Genomic DNA, 23,779 nt, shown 5'->3' with positions numbered 1-23,779 from the left:
CTAGCCTAGTAAATCAACAACTCCAGTGTCATACAGTGTTCCAGCCCCCTCTGCCAACCTCAAGGAATGGGGACTCAGGTGACCTCAAAATCTTAGCAATGTATTTTTTGTAATTAATAGACACAACCACAACACCTTCTTGTAATATTTGGAGTCTGGATCAACATTTATATGCAACAAGGACTTTTTAGGTAGTGAGACCAAATCTCCAAACCTGGTTCTGGTAAGGTATGTAAGGGGGAGTTGTTTCAGTTAGATAAAACGCAACTGGGCTGTGATGGCCTGCTCGCAGCCATTTAGCCTCAAACAGTGCCCTATGGTCCACTTCCCAAACCCACTGCAGTGGTCAAAAGTATCCTGTGAGCTGATCAGTAGTGAACAATATATTTGTGACATTATATGTTCCATCAGCAACGTTGTCTCTGGTTGATTGAGTTCAGGGAGTTGAAGATCAGCTAAAGGGAAACTGCAGAGGAAAGCCTCTCTGTGCCAACTATAGTGTTCCACTACTGTGTGAGCCCAATATTGCCCCCTCCAATGCTATGGATTTGTAAAGTGCATTGCTACCCTTCGGGCCTCCCAGCACTGAGGATCAAGTCCATCCCTTAGTGGCTAAGACAAAAGCAGGTCATTCAAAAAAGTATGTTTTGAGTGATTTCCTGAATTTAGATTCTTCTCTAATCGAGCTCAGTGCTGGGGGTAGTGAGTTCCAGAGCTTCGGTGCAAGGTAAGCAAATATTTGCCGTTCGGAAACTTAACTGCGTCTCTTCCTGAACCAAAGGAGGGTCTCCCTGATCAGTTCTTTTCCAGAATAGCTCCATGGTCGTCTGTTCCATGTCTTAAACATTACTTGAGTAACCGAGAGATGGAAGACCCGGATACACCCCCATAAAGTCGATGCAGAATCTGGACACCCTCCATCTCACATTTGTTAGATTCGATAGCTGGGTCCTCATTAGCATGAAACCACCATTAATTGATAATAATTGAATGTACTTCCTTGTAGTAAGAGGTGACGTCTGCTGTTACAACAACCCTGTCATATTGAGACTTGAAAGATTTGCCAAGAGAGATTCTGAGAAAGCCTTTATTTCACAAAAACTTCTCCGGATGGAATTGATTAGTGTGAAAAAGGCAGGCAGAATAGCTTTGGGGATGTTCAGTGTCTGGTATAGGTATAATTTAAAAAAATGCCTCACTATCTAGTGAAGACAACGGTACACGAGTTCAGAATGTTCCTTCGTCATTCCTCAAGGCTCAGGCTGGAGGTTCTTCCTCTAAGTGTCTGCCGCATCGTGTGTCACATACACCCTAAATATTTGAAACCATCCCTGACTGTCAACAGGTGCTAGTCCTATCATTGATATTGCAATCAACCGGGTATCCTACCGTTATTGCACTATTAATTTTCAGGCCTGGAAACTGCGGAATGTGCAGAGGATCTGCAGTGTTCTCAGGTCGGATCATTCAGGGCACTAGGGAAATAGCAATATATCATTGATGGATGAAGACATTCTGTCAGAAAATCCCGGTGTCCATTTGAAGCCTGTTAACAGACCAATTGCCCACTCCGCCAGCGGCTCTATCACTATGGCAAAGAGCAATTGGGTAGTAGGCAGCCTTTTGAAAAAATTGGATATTTCACCTCCCTCCTTAATTCTAGCCAGTGAATACCAGTCATACCTATTTGAGGAGTATAGGACCTATGTTAACTCTCTTCTGCAACTCAACTGAATCGAAAGCCTTCTTGAAGTTGGCCATTAATACTGTCTTTGGCTCTTCCAATTTGTCCACCAGAGCATTGTTGAGTATCTGTATATTATGTCTAGTCTTAGCATTAGTTCACTGATCCGGCTGCACTAGGGAGTGGAACAGTTTCAGAAGTCGGTTTACTAGGACTTTGGTCCTGATTGTGACCCCCAACATGCAGAAGGAAGTTCAGGTGATGCAAGTTACAAGTTCAGGGGATTGGCCTGGCTTCTGGATCACCTCTATCTCGGCTAGGTGGCTTTATTGACTGGGGCTCTTCAGTCGGGAGTAAGTTGGTTTCAGTGGCACAGTGAGAATGTCTGGCATACCCATCACAAAGCAGGTGGACGGTCAAATGGCCAAACCTTAGATGGTCCTTACTCCGTCACAGGTGCATGTCAGTGGCAGAGTTGGAAACTAAGTAGTCCTGGCTTTATTATATCCTGATGATACTGTGTTGCTGACTAGAACTCCCTGAGCTCTTCGTAATCTGGTAGAATCTTTTTAAGAGAATATTAAATATGAAAAACAACTTTGAGAAGTCACATATAATTGTGTGTTTGGCCCTGGTAGGAAAGTTGTGCCAGTACTACACTGGGTGAAAAACAGTTACGTTCAGTTACTAATTTCTGTTACTTAAGGCTGGCTTCTGATGCAAACAACTCTTGGCAGATGCAAGTAAACACTGCTCAACGGAAACTTGGAAGGGCAGCAGGCTCCCTTTTATATCTAGCCAAGAGGGATGGTAGGTATACTATCTCTCCTTTCCTTAAAATTGATAAAATACAATGTATTCCTATGAAGCTTGTGTTTGGGGGTTCCATAATGCTGCCTCGTTCAGGTGGAAGACAAAAGAATCTGTAGGAAACTGCTGAATCTCCCGCCCTCAAGCGCTAATTATATTCTGCAGTCTGAATTGAATCTAGAGTATATAATAGATCACATTAAATTGGCTCCCCTCTTGTTATAGGTCAGCATGTGGAGTAATAAGGAGGCTAGTTTTAGCAGGGCAGTTATGGACGATTGCCTGAAATTGGACAGGGTCTCCGCTATACCTTCGATCAGTTATATCTGCGAAACTTTGGACGATATTGGCCTTTCTGAATTGTTTAGCGCCCCTGATTTGATTACTAAAACTGATTTAAAAAATGGTTATGCTGAGATTTTTAGAGCATGCTACCGCTTTGAGGATCCAGGAGGCTGCTAGTAAGCATACTATCCACCACTACTATACTATGTTCGCAGCAGGCGATACTATCTTGCATTTAACATTAGAGCTAAGCCGATGGGAAAGGTTCCTTTTATTCAGATTAACGTCAGGGATGGTCTGGCGCCTAGCATGTGTTTCCGAAACAGACGGTATGTGGGGTAAGGTACCCCCATGTCCCTCTAATGGCAAGTGAGAACAGTCTTTGCTGCACTTTACATTTTTTTGTGGTTTTTATCGTAATTTCTTTCAATCATGTCTTAAACCTTTGTTGATTAAGATAGCTTTTTGGCAATGTTGGTTGGTACCAACTTATCTTCCATTGTTAAACAGCCCTGATATCTGTTTTAATTTATGCTGCTTTCTTAAGATGCCCATCTGATGTAGAATATACATGGATCGGAGAAAAAAGGGCATTTTAGTTGTTTTTTTTAGTTTATGAATTGCAGTGATTTTATGTTTTATTTATTGTAATATGAGAGTGGAAGGCTTTGCATGTACATTTTATTGTATCGGGGGAGGATGAGGGTAATGTTCTATTCTTATGCCCGGCTTATCATCACAGTTGGAAAAAGTGGCTAAAGCCTATTTGTCGCCTTTTAGGCTTCAGACATATCAATGAAGCAGAAAGAGTGTTTAAAGGTGATACAACCCAGACCATCGTATTCAGTTTGTCGATTTCTCATTGCTGTGGCAATAGTACGAAGAAGACAAGGTCTAAAATTCTAATTGCAATAGCCGGTACCGTAGGACACGACATTAGTCACTAAAATAATATTGATGAAAAGAGGCTATGTGTTGAGTGGCGGGCACAATATTGAAGAATTATTTATATATCCCAGTTTGTTATATGTAATGGATGTAATACCCTCTAAATTGTACATGGTTTTATTGTTTTTATAACGTTAGTAATATCAATTAACAACAGAACCTGGTATTTATCATCATTTATTATTATTATTATTACTTATTACTATTTATTGTCTTAAATTTTTTAATATTGCATTCTTGCTTGCACTGAGTAAACGAAGATGGACTGATCGTAATAGTGCGTTTGTAACTCAGAATGCCTGGCATCATTGGCTCCTTTCAGAGAAGATATTGTATTGATGCCCATGACTTTCTTATGGTCCGCTTTTATGTGGAAAGTAATATTGTTTGACCTTGGTGGTTGTTTTTAAGAAATTGTATTGTTTTTCTATGTTTATGACTCTTTTATGGTTTGTTTTTAACCAAAATAAAGAATTTTGATGATGATGATTGTATCGTTTTTATCTAGTGCTTTCGTGATCTTTTCCTAAGATCGAATTGAGAAAAATTGAATTGAAGTAGTCTCAGTCGCTGACATACTTGTTCTGCCTTACTCTAAATGAGGCAACAGAGCATCTTCTCCACCTAACTCTAAATTGCCCGTGGCATAGCTATAGCTTTAGATGCCCAGGGCGATCCCTTAGCTTGCCTTACAGTGCTGGTAAGAGTGTGAAGGGTGGATGCTGACGACATTGGGAGTGCTGCTGGCGGCAGACTACAACAGGGGGGGTATTTAGCTACGCCAAAGAGGGGGAATAAAGAAAAGACAGTGATGCCCGGGGCAGACAGCCCCCCCACCCCCACTACATTACTGAGCGTTGCTAATAGTTAGAACTTAAGTTCTAAGGAGGTTTAACAGCATACCATTGTTTCAACACTATTTAGGTGGTAGATGTAGTAACAATTAGGATAGTATCTGATTCTCAAAAGAAAATAGAAGTGTAACTTATGTGTACATGTCTGTGTAGACCATACTCTAAGGATCACCCAGGAAGCAGGAATACCCAGTCTACGATAAGAATTCTTATCAGAAAATGAATGAGAAATTTGGTTATACCTTTAAAGTACGCGCGTTCAGTGCCACGAAATATGTTTTATTGTGATGCTTTTTTTGAAATATGAACAAAAATGATGTCAGAAATAAGAAAGGTTGAGTCCGGCTTTGCGGGATTCCGACTCGTAACCTGCAGTTTGCTGCATGCTTGTGTGGCAAACATTCAGCTTGCTGAATTATCCTAACTGTTCTTGAATGATCATCTGGCATTTTACGGGAATGGTTCATTTATTCTCCCTCATTTTCTTCCCGCGGATCCCTGAGTTATCCATGATTAAATAGTGTTGAAAGAGGAGATGACATCTGAGGCTGGAGACCTGACCGGTATCTACTTGCCAATGCTCTCTGGTCCTACCACTTAATAAGGTTCATGCTGCATTGACCAGAGTAACAGTTTTATGTTGTTAAAAAAGGCCTCTGGCTTATGAATTTTTTAAGAAAAGTGATGTGGGCAAGCCCCAAACACAGTTACTCTTGAAAGCAAATTAACAACAATGAGCCCCACGTTTATGGGTTCACAGGGAGCTGCAGCCACCACATGTCTTTCTTCCACCTGGTTGAGATTGCATTTGATTTGGAATTACTTTTAAAACTTGTGTGCAGACATACATTCATCCCAAGCAAACAGGCTTCAACATTTACATTTGTTATGTATCAACAATGTTCCTCCATTAAAACAATATTTGTATAATTGGTAAATGCTATTGGCTTGGGGCATATTTGCAGAAATTGTGTTCAGTAGACATGGTATAGTAACAGATGTATTCAATGAAGATTTCTTTTCTTGTTGGTGGTTAATAGGATGAAGACCATGAAGCTCGTGTTGAGGAGGCAATAACAAGGATGTTAGTGTGTGCCGTCAAATCATCACATGATCCCGGAAACACCGAAGCTTGGTTAAATCCCACTGAGGTAAGATTGTCTGCCTGTGTACTGTGAGGGATCAGTGTCATGAGTATGTTAATATGAGAGTGATCTGTTTGTGTTTTATATTTCCTCAAATTCTTTCTGATAAATTAGCAGGGGCAAGTGAATGACAAGTTTCTCCTATTTATATTAAATTCCACATCAGAATTTTAGCACATCAGATGAATATTTAATAATATGAACTGTCTGTGAAATGCGACACATGATGGAGAAGGATGAGGCAGACAGAGAGATCATGGGGCAGACCTGAATTTGTCCTCATAACTTAATCCTAAAGAGTCTACATTGACTTAAAACGAAGCTAAAGAAGAAGTTCAATACTAAGGGCAGCACACAAAAAGCACTGCATTGTCACACTTTCATCTACACCAAAACTGTAACTATGCAAATATAACCTCAGATTGGCCTCGAAACAAAAACAGCCTTTATCCCAAGGCAGTTTAATCTTACTAGAACAAAAATCATGTGGATAACTTTGTTATTTACATATTTTAGAATTTTCTTAAACAGCTAGCATACCACACAGAGAACCTGTAAACATTGTACATCATAAGAAAATACACTTTACAAGTAACAACAAAAGCCATTATGTGGGAGTGATTAAAGCCCTTTCTTCCACTTTTCATTGGTAAGGTGCTCCATCACAATCCTTGATGCCACGGAAATTGGGAATCGGCTAAACTCTCAATATTTTCCTGGTCTCGGTCTATCTGGTTGGAGTTAAGAATGTGGAAGCAGAAAGACTTACCTTGTGTCAAAAAATCAGTAGGCACCTGGACACCTAGCCTGCCACTTGCCTGTGGCCTCCAATCCCTGCTTATTCTAGCCTGATCCAGTGACACCACGGCTGCCTGGGTTTTCCCACTCACTCTTGTACCTGCCAACAGAAGCTCCACCCAGTAAATGGCCTACTTACTGCAGTTATGTCACATAAAGGGTTTCCTTCGGACAGTTTAGTAACATATAAGAACCATAGACTCTATGTACTACATTAAATCCAGGCCTCACTCAATCAGCTAAACACCATACATACACGGGAAGTATGATCATATATCCCAGATAGATAATCTAGACAACGTTATTTATAAAAAAAAAAGTACAAATCTATTTATTGATTAAAAAAACTCATAGGGTACACAATCTAAAATGTAGGCATAATCCATGGCACTGTGATTCATATAACTACTAAGGTAAGTTCAAATATCACAGATATTTTCTACACATATAAAAACAACAGTCCAGTTAAAAAGAGAGTACATATAATAGACAAAAACAATATGTAATTTTTCCTATTGAATTTCCAAATGAAGCGTGAATGGTATAGCTTTGTTACACCCTTAATAAATGAGAATGATATTGATAGTACTTAATCTAAACCATGGGCATATTTGTCTCTGGCCCGGTTGATAGAGCTGTTCTTCTGAATTAGAAACTTAGTTGTGGATTCGGATTCTAAATTCTTGATAGCGAATCCCAAGTTCCCATTTATAATTAGAGTTTTGTCAGCTGCACGCCACTGCGTAATATCGTCCTGACGATTTCGTATATCGCGACTGCATCAGTGGTAACCTGTACACCTAGCCTGCCACTTGCCTGTGGCCTTTAGTAACTGTATGTTTCCACCTGATTCAGTGACACCACCGCTGCCTGGATTTTCCCTCCTGTGTTTTTTGCGATCGCCGTTTTTCCCCAAAACAGAAGCCCCGCCCACCCCAGGACTTCACTTAATGTAGGCCGCAGCGCGACAGCGTCAGTAGGACCCTGGACACTGCCGCTGCCTGGGTTTTCCCGGTCACCATTCTTCCTGCTAACAGAAGCGCTGCCCACCCTACTACCTACTTAATGAAGGCCGCAGAGCAACTGCACCATGGGCGCAGAACTGGCATGCCAAAGCTAAGCCTGTTTGTGCCCGTCCATCACACAAAGATGCAGCCAGGAACCTCTTACTAGACTCCTTCCAAACCCAGATTCTACAGCAACCACAGCCTTGAGACACCCCTCATCGCGGCTACCGATGGCATCTAAGCCCTACTCGATCAAGGAGAGACTGCGCCTCTGATCCTCCTAGACCTCTCTTGGCAGCCTTCGGTATGGCCTCCCACCATACATTCATCACAATGCTCCATAATGTAGATATCCAAGAAGCCGCTCTCAGATGGCACACCTCTTTCCTCACTGGAAGAATGCAAAAAGTCTGCCTTCCCCACCTCCAAACCCAAGCAATTCAAATAAATAAATATGTGGAGTACCCCACGTATCCTCGTTCAGCCTCCCATCCCTCTTCAACACTTAATGAGACCTCTGGCCAGCATCGCCGAAACCCATGGACTCAACATTATATCCTATGCTGACAACACACAACTCATCCTTTCCCTATCCGAAGACACCACCAAGACCAATTTTCACAACTGCATGACAGACGTTGCCAACTGGATGAAGGACAACTGCCTGAAGCTCAACATGGACATGACAGAGATAATGATGTTAGGAAACAAACACTCTCCATGGGGCACATCCTGGTAGCCCTCAGAACTCAGACCTACTTCTATGCCTAGTAAACACTCTAGGAACCAAGGCATCATTCTAGTCAACTAACCATGATGACTCAGGTCAACTCTATCTCTACCTCCTCCTTCATCCTTCGCATTCTTCCTAAAGACATTAAAATGGTTTCTCCAAAGCTTAAAACGCACCATTTCCCAGGACCTCATCTCCAGCCTTCTGGATTACGGCAGGGATTGCGGCTCACCTCCTCTGACTACAGACCATACAGAACGCCACAGCCATACTTGTCATGGATCTTGCTAGATGAACCCACATCAACAAACCTTACCTCAGGGAACTCCACTGGTTCCCTGTAAGGAAAAGATGTCCATTCAAGCTCCTGACCCATGCGTACAATGCCCTACACAACTGTGGACCCGCCTGCTTGACTACCTCCTGAACTTCCATTAGCCCACCAGACACCTCTGCTCCATGTCTCTTTCTGTAACCTTCGCCCCCTACATCTGAAGTAGCAGATGAAGATGTTGGTCCTTCTCCTACCTAGCAGCGAAGACATGGAACAAGCAACCCTTTCATCTACAGACCTCCTCAACTCTTCCAGCGTTCTGAAAGTTCCCGAAGACCTGGCCATTCGGCTAATTAGCTGGACCCTGCCAGCACATGGATACCCTCACGGGTGACAAGTAGCGCTCTACAAATCTACTGATTGATTGAAAAAAGGTTAAAGGAAAATGCCAGTTGGAGGCATTGTAGGTGTCATTCTCAAAATAGCCTGAGGTTTAGTGGGACTTCATGTCCTTTTGAGAAAAACTTAGGGCCTGAATTAGATATTGGTGTGACTTCTGTTGTCCTTCCGTGGCGTAATTTACACGTACTCTGCCAAGTTTACGGAATCCCGGCTGCCCTATTTTATGTAAAACATTTTAACGTGGTAGTAGTGGTCCCCAATGGGAAAATTACCACACCTCATATGCTGGCTTGTTATCTCAATAAAGTAGTGTTTGAGAAAAATTCATAAACACATTTTGTATTTACAAGGGTGCTATCACAGTTCAGACACCCTACTACCAAAGGTGACAACTGTTCATTAGAATACTAATGTACAACCAATAATTATTCATTAGAACCTCATTCAGCACCCTCATAGATTAGTTAACATAACCATAAAAGTCATGGATATATTAAAGACATAAGTACAGTACTCAATTCGGGATATCAATCCTTGTAAAAGAATACACAAATCATGTATCTCTCTTCTCGAGAACAAAGACAACACAAAAGTACTATTGTTACTTCAATTTATTTTCCACTGTTGGTTTATTCATTATATTGGTACTTCCAGCACAGATCAGCCAACACTCTGATAGCCTGCCTAAAGTCACCTACTTACCGTGGGCTGTCCGCTTAACGGCGACCCCCGGCGACTGTGGGCGCCATTTTGGGTTGGGCAGCTGGCCTGGAACATCTGAGCCACTCCCCCCTGATCACATCACTATTTAGGTCCCGCCCTGCCCTCGCTCCTTTGATAGCTATTAGCCCGGTGGCAGCGGGTTAACGCGCATCTGCTGGAGCGCGAGCATTTTATTTTTAACTTCTTGATCACCTTGCTGATTACGAGCATTTTACCATACCTTCACCCACCCCCTGCCCTGCTGATCGCGAGCAGCGGTAATTGTCTCTTTTATTCTCTTCAGTGGCCCTGCTGACTACTAGCCGCCACTCGCTCTCTGATAGCCTGCCTAAAGTCACCTACTTACCGTGGGCTGTCCGCTTAACGGCGACCCCCGGCGACTGTGGGCGCCATTTTGGGTTGGGCAGCTGGCCTGGAACATCTGAGCCACTCCCCCCTGATCACATCACTATTTAGGTCCCGCCCTGCCCTCGCTCCTTTGATAGCTATTAGCCCGGTGGCAGCGGGTTAACGCGCATCTGCTGGAGCGCGAGCATTTTATTTTTAACTTCTTGATCACCTTGCTGATTACGAGCATTTTACCATACCTTCACCCACCCCCTGCCCTGCTGATCGCGAGCAGCGGTAATTGTCTATTTTATTCTCTTCAGTGGCCCTGCTGACTACTAGCCGCCACTCGCTCTCTGATAGCCTGCCTAAAGTCACCTACTTACCGTGGGCTGTCCGCTTAACGGCGACCCCCGGCGACTGTGGGCGCCATTTTGGGTTGGGCAGCTGGCCTGGAACATCTGAGCCACTCCCCCCTGATCACATCACTATTTAGATGGCCCCCTTTCGTCAGCGCAGCGGACGAGCGCAGCGGGCGCGACGTAGGCGCGCCGGAGTCGCGCCAGAGTTAAGCCTGTCTGCGCCCGTCCGCGGCTGGCCGGGGCCCGGGCCTGGTCTCCCTGCCCAATCTCCCTTCAGGTACTCCTCGGCAACACTTCACTCTCTCTGGCACCCCCGTTTTCCGCCAACCCCCGCACTGGAACGCATTGGCTCACTTGGCCTACGCAACCCCAACCCGGTTACCCCGCGTCCTGACACTCCCCTCCCTCAGCCTCATCCCTCCCGTCTCACCCCCACCAGGCCGCCCTCCAGGCCTGCTAACACTCCCCTACGCACCCCCGATAATCCCAAACCCGGTACATCTGCGATCCTTCTTAATACCAGGTCTGCGGTGGGGCACCAACTTGAGCTTTTCCATCTGCTCGACTCACGACAGCCCGACCTGCTTTTCCTCACGGAAACATGGTTTAGGGACGATTCGCTTCCCAGCCTGTTGTCCATATTACCTCCCACTTACTCGGCCATTAGGAGGGACCGCCTAGGGGGGAAGACCGGGGGTGGTGTGGCCCTAATCACCCGCACGGACTTCCTCTTTCAAACCCTACCTTCCCCTGTGATTCCGGCTGTGGACTGTTTAGTAGTCCGCTCCATTTCTTTCGGGGTACCCCTTACCTGTGTACTTCTTTACCGCCCGCCTAAGCCCACCCCTGAGTTTTTACCAGCTATTGAGGATCTTTTGGCCACGCTTGTGGTGAATAACTCCGCGATATTACTACTTGGAGATCTGAATTATTGGCCGAATGACCAAGCTGAAGATACTAGATCCAAGGAGTTTACGGCTCTGCTCACCAGCCTAAACTTCCTTCCTCAGCTCCGCACGGCTACCCATGTCAAAGGTCACCAACTTGACCAAATTTGGTCCCTTAACATTCCCATGGATTTTCCAATTATCGCCCCGTGCTCTTGGTCCGACCATTCGCTCATTTCCTTTACGGCCGACCTCGGACGGCCGCCCAAACCCCCTCTGCCCAAAAACATCTGGGCCAGAAAGTGGGACAAGGCGGTCCTCCCCGCAGTTTGCTCTGCCCTTGCGGCAACTAGTCCAGAGCTCACCGACCTCTCCCTCCCCACCCAGCTCTCTGCCGTTAACAACTGGCTGCTTAAGGCGTGTAACTCTACCGTCCCCCTTAAGAAAGTGACCATTAAACGCGCTCACGCGGCTAATCGTTGGTTTACCCCTGCCTTAAGGGATAAAAAGCTTGCCACCCGCAGAGCCGAACGTGCCTGGCGCCGTTCCTATTGCCCCCTGCTTAAAACCTACTTCTGTCAGTCTATGAAAGAGTACAAACATGACATCCTAAAAGCTAAGATGGAGTACTTTTCAGGGAAGATCCTGACAGCAGATAACCAGCCAAAGGAGATCTTTGCCACTGTTCACGAGCTCGCTGCTTCTGACAGGGCGACCCCCAAAATCCCTCCATCTCAAACTCTATGCAATTCCCTCAATTCTTATTTTTTTGAGAAGATTGCCCTTATCAAGGCCAACATCCTCCCTTCACTTTTGGTTCCACCCCCTGCCCTTCCCACCCTTCCCACCCCCTCACTCACCGAGTTTCCCCTCCTCACCCGAGATTCTTTGCTCCCCCTCCTGGCCCGGATTAAATCGGGATCACCCCATGATATAGGCCCTGCATTTGCTCTTAAAGAGCTCTTCTCCAATTGTTACTCTCCTCCTCTTACCCTCATCAACCACTCCCTTAGCATTGGCACTGTCCCCTCCGCCCACAAGTCGGCAGTTGTCATCCCCATTTTGAAAAAGGCAGGGGCGGATCCATCTTTGCCCTCCAACTACCGCCCCATCTCCCTCCTCCCTTACCTTGCGAAGGTCTCAGAGGCTCACGTCACCAGGTCTCTCAGTTCCTTCGTAGAATCCACGGGCGCCCTCTCCACCCGACAGGCGGGCGTCCGCCCGCTGCATTCAACAGAGAAGGTTGTGGTGTTGGTGATGGATCAATTAAGGGAGGGGATTGACACTGGCCGACCACAGGCCCTAGTCCTGTTAGATCTGTCCGCCGCGTTCGACACGGTGGACCATGACATCTTGTTAACCCGTGTCCAAGCGGCGGGCATTGGGGGCACGGCCTTTGCCTGGCTTCGCTCCTTTCTGACCGACAGGGAGCAGGCCGTCCAACTCGCTAATTTCACGGCCCCCTCTCGGAAGGTAACCTGTGGAGTTCCACAAGGCTCCTCCCTATCCCCTTTACTATTTAATTTATACATCTCACCCCTCATTTTTTCTTTACAGCAGATTGAGGTCTCGGTGTTCAACTTCGCCGATGACCTCCAACTTATTTTCAACCTTTCATCCTCCCCTTCTTCGTCTTCCAACTTCCAGAAGGTCATGCGTTTCATCCAAGGGTGGATGAACTGCAACCACCTCAAATTAAACCCGGACAAGACCGAGCTGGTCTTGACGGGGGGTGGTTGCAGTCCTTGGTCCCCCTCCTTCTGGCCCCCTTCCCTTGCCCCCCCCCCCTCCCAGCCCTCAAAGTCAAAACTTTGGGTATCTTCATTAACCCACAGCTTACCCTCCACACTCAGATCAGTTCTGTGGTGTCTGCCTGCTTCTTTTCCCTCCGGACTATACGGAAGGTTTCACGTTTTTTTTCTGCTGCCGCACTCAAACTCATTCTCATGGCCATGGTGCTGTCGCGCCTTGACTATGGGAATGTTATTCTCAACGGTGCCCCGGCTTACCTCATCCACCGGCTCCAACTGATTCAAAATCAGGCGGCTCGCCTGATTTTTGGTCTCCCCAGGTCTAATCACACGACCCCCTTGCTTCAGTCTCTCCACTGGCTCCCTGTGAGGGAGAGGGCGCTCTTTAAGCTGGGCTGCATTACCTACCAGGCCAGATCTGGGACCGCCCCCACCTTCTTGTGCGAAGCCATCTCTCCATACCTTCCATCTAGAGAACTTCGCTCCACTCACCTGGCCCTTCTGTCAGTTCCTCGTTTCAGGAAACAGAAGGCCGGGGGGGCCAGATTTGCTGTGCTGGCTCCATCCTTTTGGAATTCACTTCCACCTGCCCTCAGGATGTCTCCCTCCTATCTGGAGTTTCGCAAGCAATTGAAGACCCTCTTGTTCTCCAGATCTGTTGCAGCTTAGCTCGCTTCCCACTGACCCTCGGCTATCTAGCGCCATGAAACCGGTTTCGGTATAAGAGCGCTTTATAAATATTTTAAAATTCAAATTCGTCTTTAGAGACTTTTTCAAGGTAGTTCTATATTTCAGATCTAAGTGTTCTTCCGATTATGTTGCAAACGCCACCACGCCATGTGTCAAGACGCACTAGTATTACTAGCTTTTTAGATAGTTGAAGGGTCAGTCTTAGATCCAAGTTAAAAGTCCATGGTCGAATCCACGTTATAGTATTTGTAACAATAAACTGATGTCGTATGTACGAGGTGCAATCCTAAAGTAAAAATTGTGCTGTTGTCTCAAGCCACGAACGTTGCGCTGTGTACAGACTCGCGTTACTTGGTCACGCTTCGGTGATTTTCGGCGAGGAAGCTTATCAGGGACTTCCTCATTACGTTGCAACACACTCTTTAAATATCGTGGCTTGAGACAACAGCACAATGTTTGCTTTAGGATTGCACCTCGTATATACAACATCAGTTTATCGTTACGAATACTATAACGTGGATTCGATAATGGACTTTAACTTTGATCTAGGACTGACCCTCTATCTGATATCGCGGATTGAGTACTGTACTTATGTCTAATATATGCCATGACTTTTATGGTTATGTTAACTAATCTAGGAGGGTGCTCAAGGAGGTTCTAATAAATAACTATTATATGTGTGTGCTGGCTGAGCCACCATCCGCATCAACAAAGTGTTTCCTGTCATGTAAACGTTCGCCGCTGTCAATGAGGCAGTCTTCTCTGCATGCTAACTTTACTCCATTGCCTTCAGGGTGGCAGGGATTCACCAAGCATATTAGGATTTCACAGTTCTGCTGCCGGCATTCTAACGCCGGGTTGCCATCTGAGTAATTCCGTTGCGGGACCTGTTTAATATTGGACTATTCTTGTGGCTGTAGGATGGATGCTAGCATCACACACTTGATGTGTTTTACCTAATTGTTTGCACCTGCATACAACCCTATAAAACACACTCCATTTCAGACAATGATGCTTTGCCATTCCAGCACAGCACAACAGTTTCTTGGAGAAGTTTTGCCAACGTATTCTGGGTTTATATTTTTTTCGCTGTGTTTCTTGTGAATTTTACAATTTATTTATTTTACTTTTGGGTTCACAAATTCATTTAATGTACTAACATTATAATGGCATGGAGGAGGAATCACTGTTTTATAGAGGGAGAATTGTCAGACTTGGTGGATGAAATTATTAAAGTTGAGCCACAATTGTTTGGAGCCCAAGTCCAAAATACAATCAAATCTCAAGAAAGGCAAATGTGGGCCAGAATAGTTGCCAAAGTAAATGCTGTAGCAAACAACCTGCACACTCAGGACTACGGCCAGTGGGGGAGAGTGCTTAGCCTGCCCTCCAAGCATCACCTGGAGGCCCAGAGGACTGGTGGTGGTTCTCCCAGCACCCTCTTACAATTTTTTTTCCCTGGGAGGAGAAGGGTTTGCAGACCCTATATCCTGAAGGCTTAACAGGAATCCCTGGTGGAGTGAAGACTGGTAAGTTACACTTTTGAATGTGTCACTAAACCTAAATCTTGTTTTAGATTATCAGTTAGCTGTTTCTAATGTGTTCTTTTGCACCTTTTGGATACATATATATGTATATATATATTTTCACCAACGCCGCTTGAAAGTGCCCGTAGTAGGCAAGAAGACGAAAGTGGACCCAAATATTCGTGCCAATCACAAATCTCTTTATTGTTTGACCAGCCCGTCTGCCATGGCGCGTTTCAACCCCTGTCGGGTCTTGATCACATGACGCGTTGCCATAGCAAGGAAGGCTCTATAAAGTGCACAAACAGGAAATGACAATTCGCACCACCCATCATGGATATCGAAGAGTTACTATATATATAGCATAGTGCTAAAGAACTGTGCAAACTAGCAAAATGACAGTATAACATGAATTCTAATATACATTAAATTACTTTTTGTAGCAGCATGTTAATATAGCAGCATAGTATTGGCATAATGTGCAAACATAGCAAAATATGGAAAAGAATTATTACAATCGATATTTTGAATAAATATATAAATATACAATAAATATATAAATATTAAAAAGGTTAATCGTATTGAGCTAATGATTTCTTTCCTATAACCATCCTTTCCTTACAGTTGCCATACCACATTCAGTGCTTGTTTTTGCTCATAGTATTATAGAGAGCTGTGTTTCGACATAACAGTGTATGTTAAGAAACCAACCGAATTTTTGTTATTTGAATTCACTGATGGTGTTGGAACTGTGCCAAATATTTTTCAATCTCTTGCCGGCTGCTGTTAAAATTGCTGATATTATTGCCCGAGACATGTATATTCCTTGAATGAGGCCCCAGTGGGCATAGACTCTAGTTATACCGTCATAACTTGATTGTATAAGTCATTTCTAATATGTAACCACACTTTATATTGCAAACATTAAGGAAAAAAACCAAATTAGTGCAAAATAGTGCATACCTGATACCTTAATGCTGTTGTGCAACTAACACTGGTATAGCAACTGCTTTCCCGCGTTAGTGCTGCCAACCCCCCAAGAAAGTGCAAATTAAATTAACAATTAATCCTACAACAATCACCTTAATGGTAAAATGTTCTTTAACCATGTGTGTCTAAAATCACTTCATGTTCAATATGAGCCCATATTGATTTTTTGAAAACAATCCTGAATCAGTAAGAGAACTAGAACATATTGTCATATCAGATAGAGCATCACCGAGTTTAAAAACATGTATAAAAATCCTCACTGGCATTAAGCCCTGCCGGGTACTTAGAATCCAGTTCAATTATATATCTAGTCTCTAAAAGACGTAACCTTGCTTCTCGGTTGCCCTCTGCTTCATTGGAAAGATGGTATCAATTACATAATATTGAAGTGAAATGGGGTTGCTGTTGTGACATTGTTCAAAGTGACGGGCAACTGGATATGCTTGATCCTTGCCAGAAATCGCTCTTATGTGCTGGAGTATCCGTTTGTTGGCTGGCAGTTTAGTACTGCCAATATATCTTAGCCCACAAGGACACTCCAGCACATAAATAGCATAATCCGTCCTGCAAGTCAGTCGTTTGTTGATCACAATGGGTTCAGTGTGGAATGGACTAGTGTATTGGGTTCTATTACTGCCAAATTTACAAGCCTTGCAACTTGGACATTTTCTAAAACCCTTCGCTTGTGACATCCAAGTCCCCTGAGTTATTACTTCAGGGCAGCTACTAGTCAGTTTGTTCCCCATAGATTGTGATTTCCTAAAAGTCAAGGCTGGTTTATTTGAAACTAAATGCCCAATCACAGGATCCCCCTGTACCAAATTCCAATTACAGGAAAAAATCCTCCGTAGTTCCAGATGTTGTCTACTATAGGTAAGGATCACTCTAGTTTGAGAATCAGATTTGTTTTTAACTGTATTCTCCCTCTGTGATTTGGGTACCAGCGCCTCACTTCTAGTTAAGGACTTCGTTTTGTTAATGGCTTCGTCGATTATCCCAAGGGAATAACCCCTGGCCAAGAAGCGTTTCTTGCAGGCTTGGACCTGACACTCCACGTCCGAGCTACAAATGCACCTGACCCGCAGCATCTCCCCAACTGGGATGCTGCATATCAAGTGCTGCGGGTGGTGACTCGCTGCGTCCAGTACCGTGTTGCCTGTTGTTAACTTTCTATACAACCTGGTTGCCAAAACGTTGTTTTCTAAATACACCTCAACATCCAGGAAACAGATAGTCTGTTTATCGATTGTGGAAGTCAAATTCAGATTTAAGCAATTACTGTTCAGTTTATCCACAAATTCGATGGCACTTAATTCAGACCCCCTCCAAATGAAAAATAGGTCATCAATATACCTTAAATAGACCACCACATGTTCGTCCATGATGTTCCTGTGCTCTCCCCTGAGGACCTGCTCCTCCCATAACCCCATGTGTTAGCAGGAGTAACTTGGGGAAAAGCAGGCCCCCATCGCCACCCCTCTCACCTGGTGATAAATCTGATTATTGAACAGAAAATAATCTGATCAAGAATATATATATATATATATATATCTTTTGTTTTTGTATGTTTGAATATCTTCTGCTGTAATAAAGATGACTGTTTTCAATCTCCATTACAATTACCATGATGCAACTGGGCATTTACACCAAATGACCTATTTCATATATGTGTTTCAGATTCTAAATGTCAGTTTTTAGTTTGAACTGCAAATTTTCACTAGGTAAGTTTCTTACTATTTTGCATTTATTGTGCATGCTTAATTGAAATGTATAGCTACCATGATACCTTGTTTTAGTTATTTGAAAAGAATATTGCAATTTAATTGAGCTTTTACTCTCTTTTCTGTCAAATGTTCACATTGAAGTGTTATGTAGTTTACAATCTCCATTTCATGCTATGTTTTTAAATGTGTTTGTGTTTAATGTTGTATTTTGTCATATCCTTGGTATCTCATTGAATTGATGGTATTTGTTACACAAGTCACAGTTTTCCGAATTACAGATGTGAAGGTATTGAATTTTGCATACTGAATATCGGTTGTCTTTTTTTAAACACATTTTGTTAAAAATGTACTCTGCAATGTTTCTATGATGAGTAGTGCTATATCCTACTAAGTTCTGTAATTTCCAGCATTGTTACCTGCTAGGCCTTTGATTGGTTTCTGTCACATTTCTCCTCTCAACTGTGCTGTGTTGAGTCTTTGCTATATTTTATGTCTACTTGGAATTATTTTTACATTTTAGGACATCTTTTTACTTGCTATTTTGAAGTTGTTTTGGGTGTAATTTAAACTGTTTGTATAATTTAACATACCACGACTGAATGGTTCATTCAGTATATTAATTAACTTTTTCCTTTTCTTCTTCATTTTTAGCTTCAGACCTATTTGATGTGTACTTCAGACTTTTACAACTTTCTTATTTGTTTTACATTCATGATTGGCCAAACACCTAGAGTACGTACACAACAATCTGCCATTGAGGATACCTCGACTCCACGCCAGGATCAAGCCTTCAGGGATAACTCCACTCATGAAAGTCCAGATGATAGGGAGAAGCCTGGTCCATCTGGTCTGCCTGGGCAGACAGCTCCAGTGAGTCACACTTTGCCCAAACATACACCTCTCACCCTAGCTGTTACCACATGAAGGCCTATGGATACCTCCACTTCCTGGGTCCAAACCAACATCACCCCAATCTTGTGCCCCCAGTCCTGGCTGCAGATCAACAAACCCCACCTCCAGTTCAGCCAGGAACCAGTGGGATGGAGCACACTGGGTCAAGGCCACAGGGTATTGGGGGTAGGGTTTGTGGGAGGGAATCTGTGGGCCAGAAAGTGAGGCCACTGGGTTCACTGTCACCCAGGCACCATCGCCCAAGTCTTGGGATCCCTCCATCAGTTCCGAGACATGATGGGTCAGGTCCTGGCAGAGCTCTGGGAGATGAGGTATTCGCCGAGGCAGCAATATGTACATATGAAGAAATTGAACTCCATTTTGGGCTCCCTGACTTGAGTGCTGTATGACATTTACACCCATATGTGCAGGGCGTTTTCAGCACCATCTTCTCCTTTCTGTGGTCCAACAACATCTGAGTCAGCTACATCTGCCTCAGCCACAGAAAGGGAGGCCCTGCCATAAGAGGCAACACCTGCACACAACTCAGTCCCTGCAACTGTGGATCTACCACCCCCGCAGGAGCTCACATTCATCTGGCCCACCAGGAGAGGATGGCAAGACCATCATCAAGAGACACAGAACCTAATTTCCTCCAGTGTGTGACTACCATTCACTCTGTGGACTATTTTCTGGACACATTAACCTTTCTGATGCCAGTTGTATTTTGGACATTAGATTCCAAACATTTTTCGCTCTTCAATAAGAGTTTTATTCACCATGATTGACTTTTATAATTTGTGTTATTTTTGTTTGTTTGCATCTTGTTTTAGTTTATTTGATTTTGTTGAATAAAAAAACTAACAAAGTCAAAGACTGGCTTTGTATTTTTTTCACAATTTCTTTTGTGGTCACATTCATCTGGCCCACCAGGAGAGGATGGCAAGACCACCACCAAGAGACACAGAACCTAATTTCCTCCAGTGTGTGACTACCTTTCACTCTGTGGACTATTTTCTGGACACATTTACCTTTCTGATGCCCGTTGTATTTTGGACATTAGATTACAAACATTTTTCGCTCTTCAATAAGAGTTTCATTCACCATGATTGACTTTTATAATTTGTGTTATTTTTTTTGGTTTATATCTTGTTTTAGTTTATTTGGTTTTGTTGAATAAAAAAACTAACAAAGTCAAAGACTGCCTTTTTTCTCAATTTCTTTTGTGGCCACAGGTTCAACACATGGCATTGTTGCAGTATCTGGCGCAATATCTCAATTAAATTAAAGTAGCGTGATACAAGAGGTTCTTTCTACAATGATGAGACGATCAACAGTTTTATACACTTAAAACTAAATGAGGATTTAGCTAATGAGAAGGGAGAGTAGTATGCTTTGGGTCGAATACCACATATAGTTAGAGCAATTTAAGTAGCACATATTGACTCGGGGGCCCCATTCAACGGAAAACAAGTCAACTGCAATCTTAATAACTTCAAATCAATAACTGTGCATGTTGCCTTTGTGCAAGATATGTACACCCAAAATGTGTGGGCGTCCTTCACAGGATCAATCCATGTTCCTTTCGTACTTTACAGCTGCAGCATATTGCTGCAAATGTCACAACTTTGAAATTGTCAAATGAAGATGACATGGTGAAGGGTCCTATAGCAGATAAAAACCGAAAGAATAATTAAATTACATCACAAAATAGACCTCTTACAAATGAATAATTTAGAGACCACATTTTCTACAAGTTTTTTAACATTTCATGCCATAAAAAGTAAATATATACTTGCATTCATGTGAAGATGTTGTCAATGATAACTTGACGTACGTCAATTCCTTCCTCTTCGCCACTATCAACTACATTTGGAATTTCAACATCCTCACATATTTTGCTCTTCATGGTCTTCTTCATCTGCAGTGCAGGGAATGTTCCGTCGCTGGACTATGTTGTGTAACATGCAGCATGCCCTGGTGATTTTGCACACCTTATGGTGTGAGTACAGGAGGGATCCACCAGTCTTTTACAGACATTTAACCTGACCTTTAGGAGCCCAAAACCTGCTTGTTTGGCCTATGTGTTCTTCCACAGGCCTTATTGAAGTGGACTTCCCCTGGCATAGTTGGATTCCTCTACGGTGCTCACAGCCATGGTCGGTTAGGATAAATGGAGTCTCCTATATGGAAAAAATAAAATGAGTCAAAAAATGTAACACAATTTTAGATCTTTACAGTTTAAATTAACCAAACAATATTATGACAGATTGTACTTACCAACAAGCCATGCCCTCTCACATCCAAGTTGTGACATTTGCTGGGGTATGCTGCTGCTCAGTAGTATGAAGGAACCATGGGTTGGTCCGAGGAAACGCTCACAGACACTTGTGATGTAGAAATCAGGTAAGCAGACAACTTGCACATTGAATGAATGGACGTTTTCTCTGATTCCGGTAAACTTTTTCCCTGGCATGTGGTGGCACTAAGGCAATATGTGTGCCATCAATTGCTCCAACCACATGTGGTAGGTGACCCAAAGCATAGAACTTTCCGGTCACATTTGCAAAATCCTCATGTCGTGGAAACTGGATGAAGCTGGCGATGTGTCTCATCATTGAAGAAAGAACTTGTAGCACACCACTGAAAGTTGGTTGTGACATTCCACCAGATACTGCCACAGTGTATTGGAATGATGCTGTGGCCACAAAATGAAGTACTACCATGAGTTTGACATTTTCTGCAATAGATGTGGGATTTCTATTGTGAGGCAGAAGATCTGGCTCTGGCTAATGAAATAAATCCAGCATAGTTTGTCTATTCAATCTGAATTTTTTGATAATATCCCATTCCTCCATGGTGGCAAGGTCTGGAAATGGTCGGAACATTTGAGGCTGTCGTCTCCTCTCCATTCCTGGGTTCATATGTCTGCATTGGGTAATTGTCAACATTCAAAACATTTCCAAACTTATTTTTGATCAATAAAACTAATGATGTTATGTTTTTCTAAAAATATGTGTGGTTTCCTAACATTATTTAGCATAACGTAATATTGACATTTTTTTATTAACAATTAAAAATTTTCAACTGTCTACTGTTTTTAAAAAATTGTGTAAATAATACATTTCAAATGTACACATTTACACATTCTCTTTTTTTTCTCCATCCAAAATACGGTCAATAGAAATATAAACAACACCGCACAAGTATCACATTTAACCACTGTAACGCACTACATATAAAGGTTTATTTTTAAATTACTGAGTGATCTTAGCATTTTGTGTATGGAAACAGACTAGCCACCATTTTGAGTGTTGGTGATGCACTATACATTGACAAGCACACTATTTGACCATCTAAAATGGTGGGCGCCTTACTTCGCCATCAAGACATTTGGAATTAGACGGCTGCAGCAGAAGTTGACTAGGTAGTGGGTGGGAAACTCCATGACAGACACAGCCATAGACTAATGTGTGTGAAGGCAATGTACGAAAGTCATTTGCTCTGACTATCGTTTACATTGTGTACAAGTACACAGCGTTTCGCAAAAAGCTCACTTGCCTTTTAACACTGCAGCCAAAACGACCTCCTTAACCTTTGCTGCAGTTTCCGACCTCTGAGAGCCACGATGCCTGGAAGAACAGGTGATAGGGCCCTAGCCTTCTTGCCAGAGGAGCTGGAGTTGCCAGCAACAAAGTTCCTGTCCCTATACAGCCAGCCCTATGGGTCACCAGAAGAACAGGTACATGTTTGAACTGTATGTGTAAAGCTGTCTGTTTTATTTCTAAACACAGGGTAACATGTCCCTTTGAGTTCCTGAGTGAAGTTTAGTGATTGAATTGAAGTGTTATTTATTTTTTACATTGCATACAACAATGATGGTGTGAATTGTTAAGCACTTTGATTTGAGAAGACAACATTTGTATGTGTTGTGTGTTTTAAGCCCTATAGTTTAATTTGGTGTGTTTTTTTAAGATATATCTATGTATATGTATGATTTTCATGTGAAATGTAGAAATTTCATTTTTAAATTGAGAAAGTACATATTCTTTTAACAACTGTGCATATATATATTTTTTGACATATCAAATTAAAATGATGTATGCTATGTGTATTATCCCACAAATCAATGAGCCTAGATCAGGTGTCTCCAACCAGTCATTTGGGAGCTACCAGTAGCTTCCAGACACCCTCATAGTATCTCATAGCCTTGAGTTTATTTTCAAATGAGCACAAGACGATATTTTAATTTCAAAGGGAAGGCTGTGTTCATTTGACATCATAATCATCAGGCTGCAGGCATCAGGGCCTGACAATGAGCAGTGTTCGTTCAGATTTATAGATCAGGCTGGGGCTGAGTCACAGTGGTGAACAACTGAAGCACTGAGGTATTTGACTCTTTAAATAATTCCTTGTCAACTCAGGATTGGAGTTGTAAACACAATGAAGCTTCTGAATGCTTTTAAATTAAATTGATAGAAAATAAAATGGAGTTACCTTAAGTATAGAGTTAACACTTCATTTAAGTTTTATTCTATTTCAAACAGCAGGCCCCTTACTCCGAGTGGGCAGTATACACTGTGCCACAAGTATGTAGGAACAATACAGCCCCTTTTTTACATGAGAGAAATTAAAATTGCAGAAAAGGGTTCCATGATATGAAGTGTTTGGCAGAATATTTATCTGTACTTTTAATTTCTACAAGTTAAACAGAACATATAATTGTATGTTTGTGTCATTCATATAACATTGACACATATGGCGAAAGGTATGTCCTGTGTTTCAAGTACATGTGACACAGGCTCTCCGTCACCCATGCAAATATTTACCCTTCCTACGCAACCATGATCATACATTCCCAAAGACCACACTCTCACTGACACACATGGCAGCCCTTTCTTAGTGCCCTTAATCATAGTATTTAGTTCAAACCATAATATCTGGGTCTATGACCATTAGGCATCAAGT

At 43.0% G+C, this 23,779-nt stretch overlaps 1 protein-coding gene across 4 annotated transcripts in view; it reads left to right on the top strand.

The window, feature by feature from the left end:
* HSPBAP1 (HSPB1 associated protein 1) overlaps positions 1–23,779 on the top strand; it is a 1,313,039-nt gene that overhangs the window by 1,270,606 nt on the left and 18,654 nt on the right. For all 4 annotated transcript variants that reach the window (XM_078682025.1, XM_078682026.1, XM_078682023.1 and 1 more), the window contains one exon: positions 5,622–5,732. In XM_078682025.1, the coding sequence (XP_078538151.1) occupies positions 5,622–5,732 (111 nt within the window). The remainder of the gene's footprint in view (positions 1–5,621; positions 5,733–23,779) is intronic.

Source organism: Lissotriton helveticus, chromosome 3_1 (assembly GCF_964261635.1).
Source record: "Lissotriton helveticus chromosome 3_1, aLisHel1.1, whole genome shotgun sequence".
Taxonomy (NCBI): Eukaryota; Metazoa; Chordata; class Amphibia; order Caudata; family Salamandridae; genus Lissotriton; species Lissotriton helveticus.
Note: the sequence above shows the minus strand (reverse complement) of the source record. Positions and strands in the feature narration are given on the sequence as shown.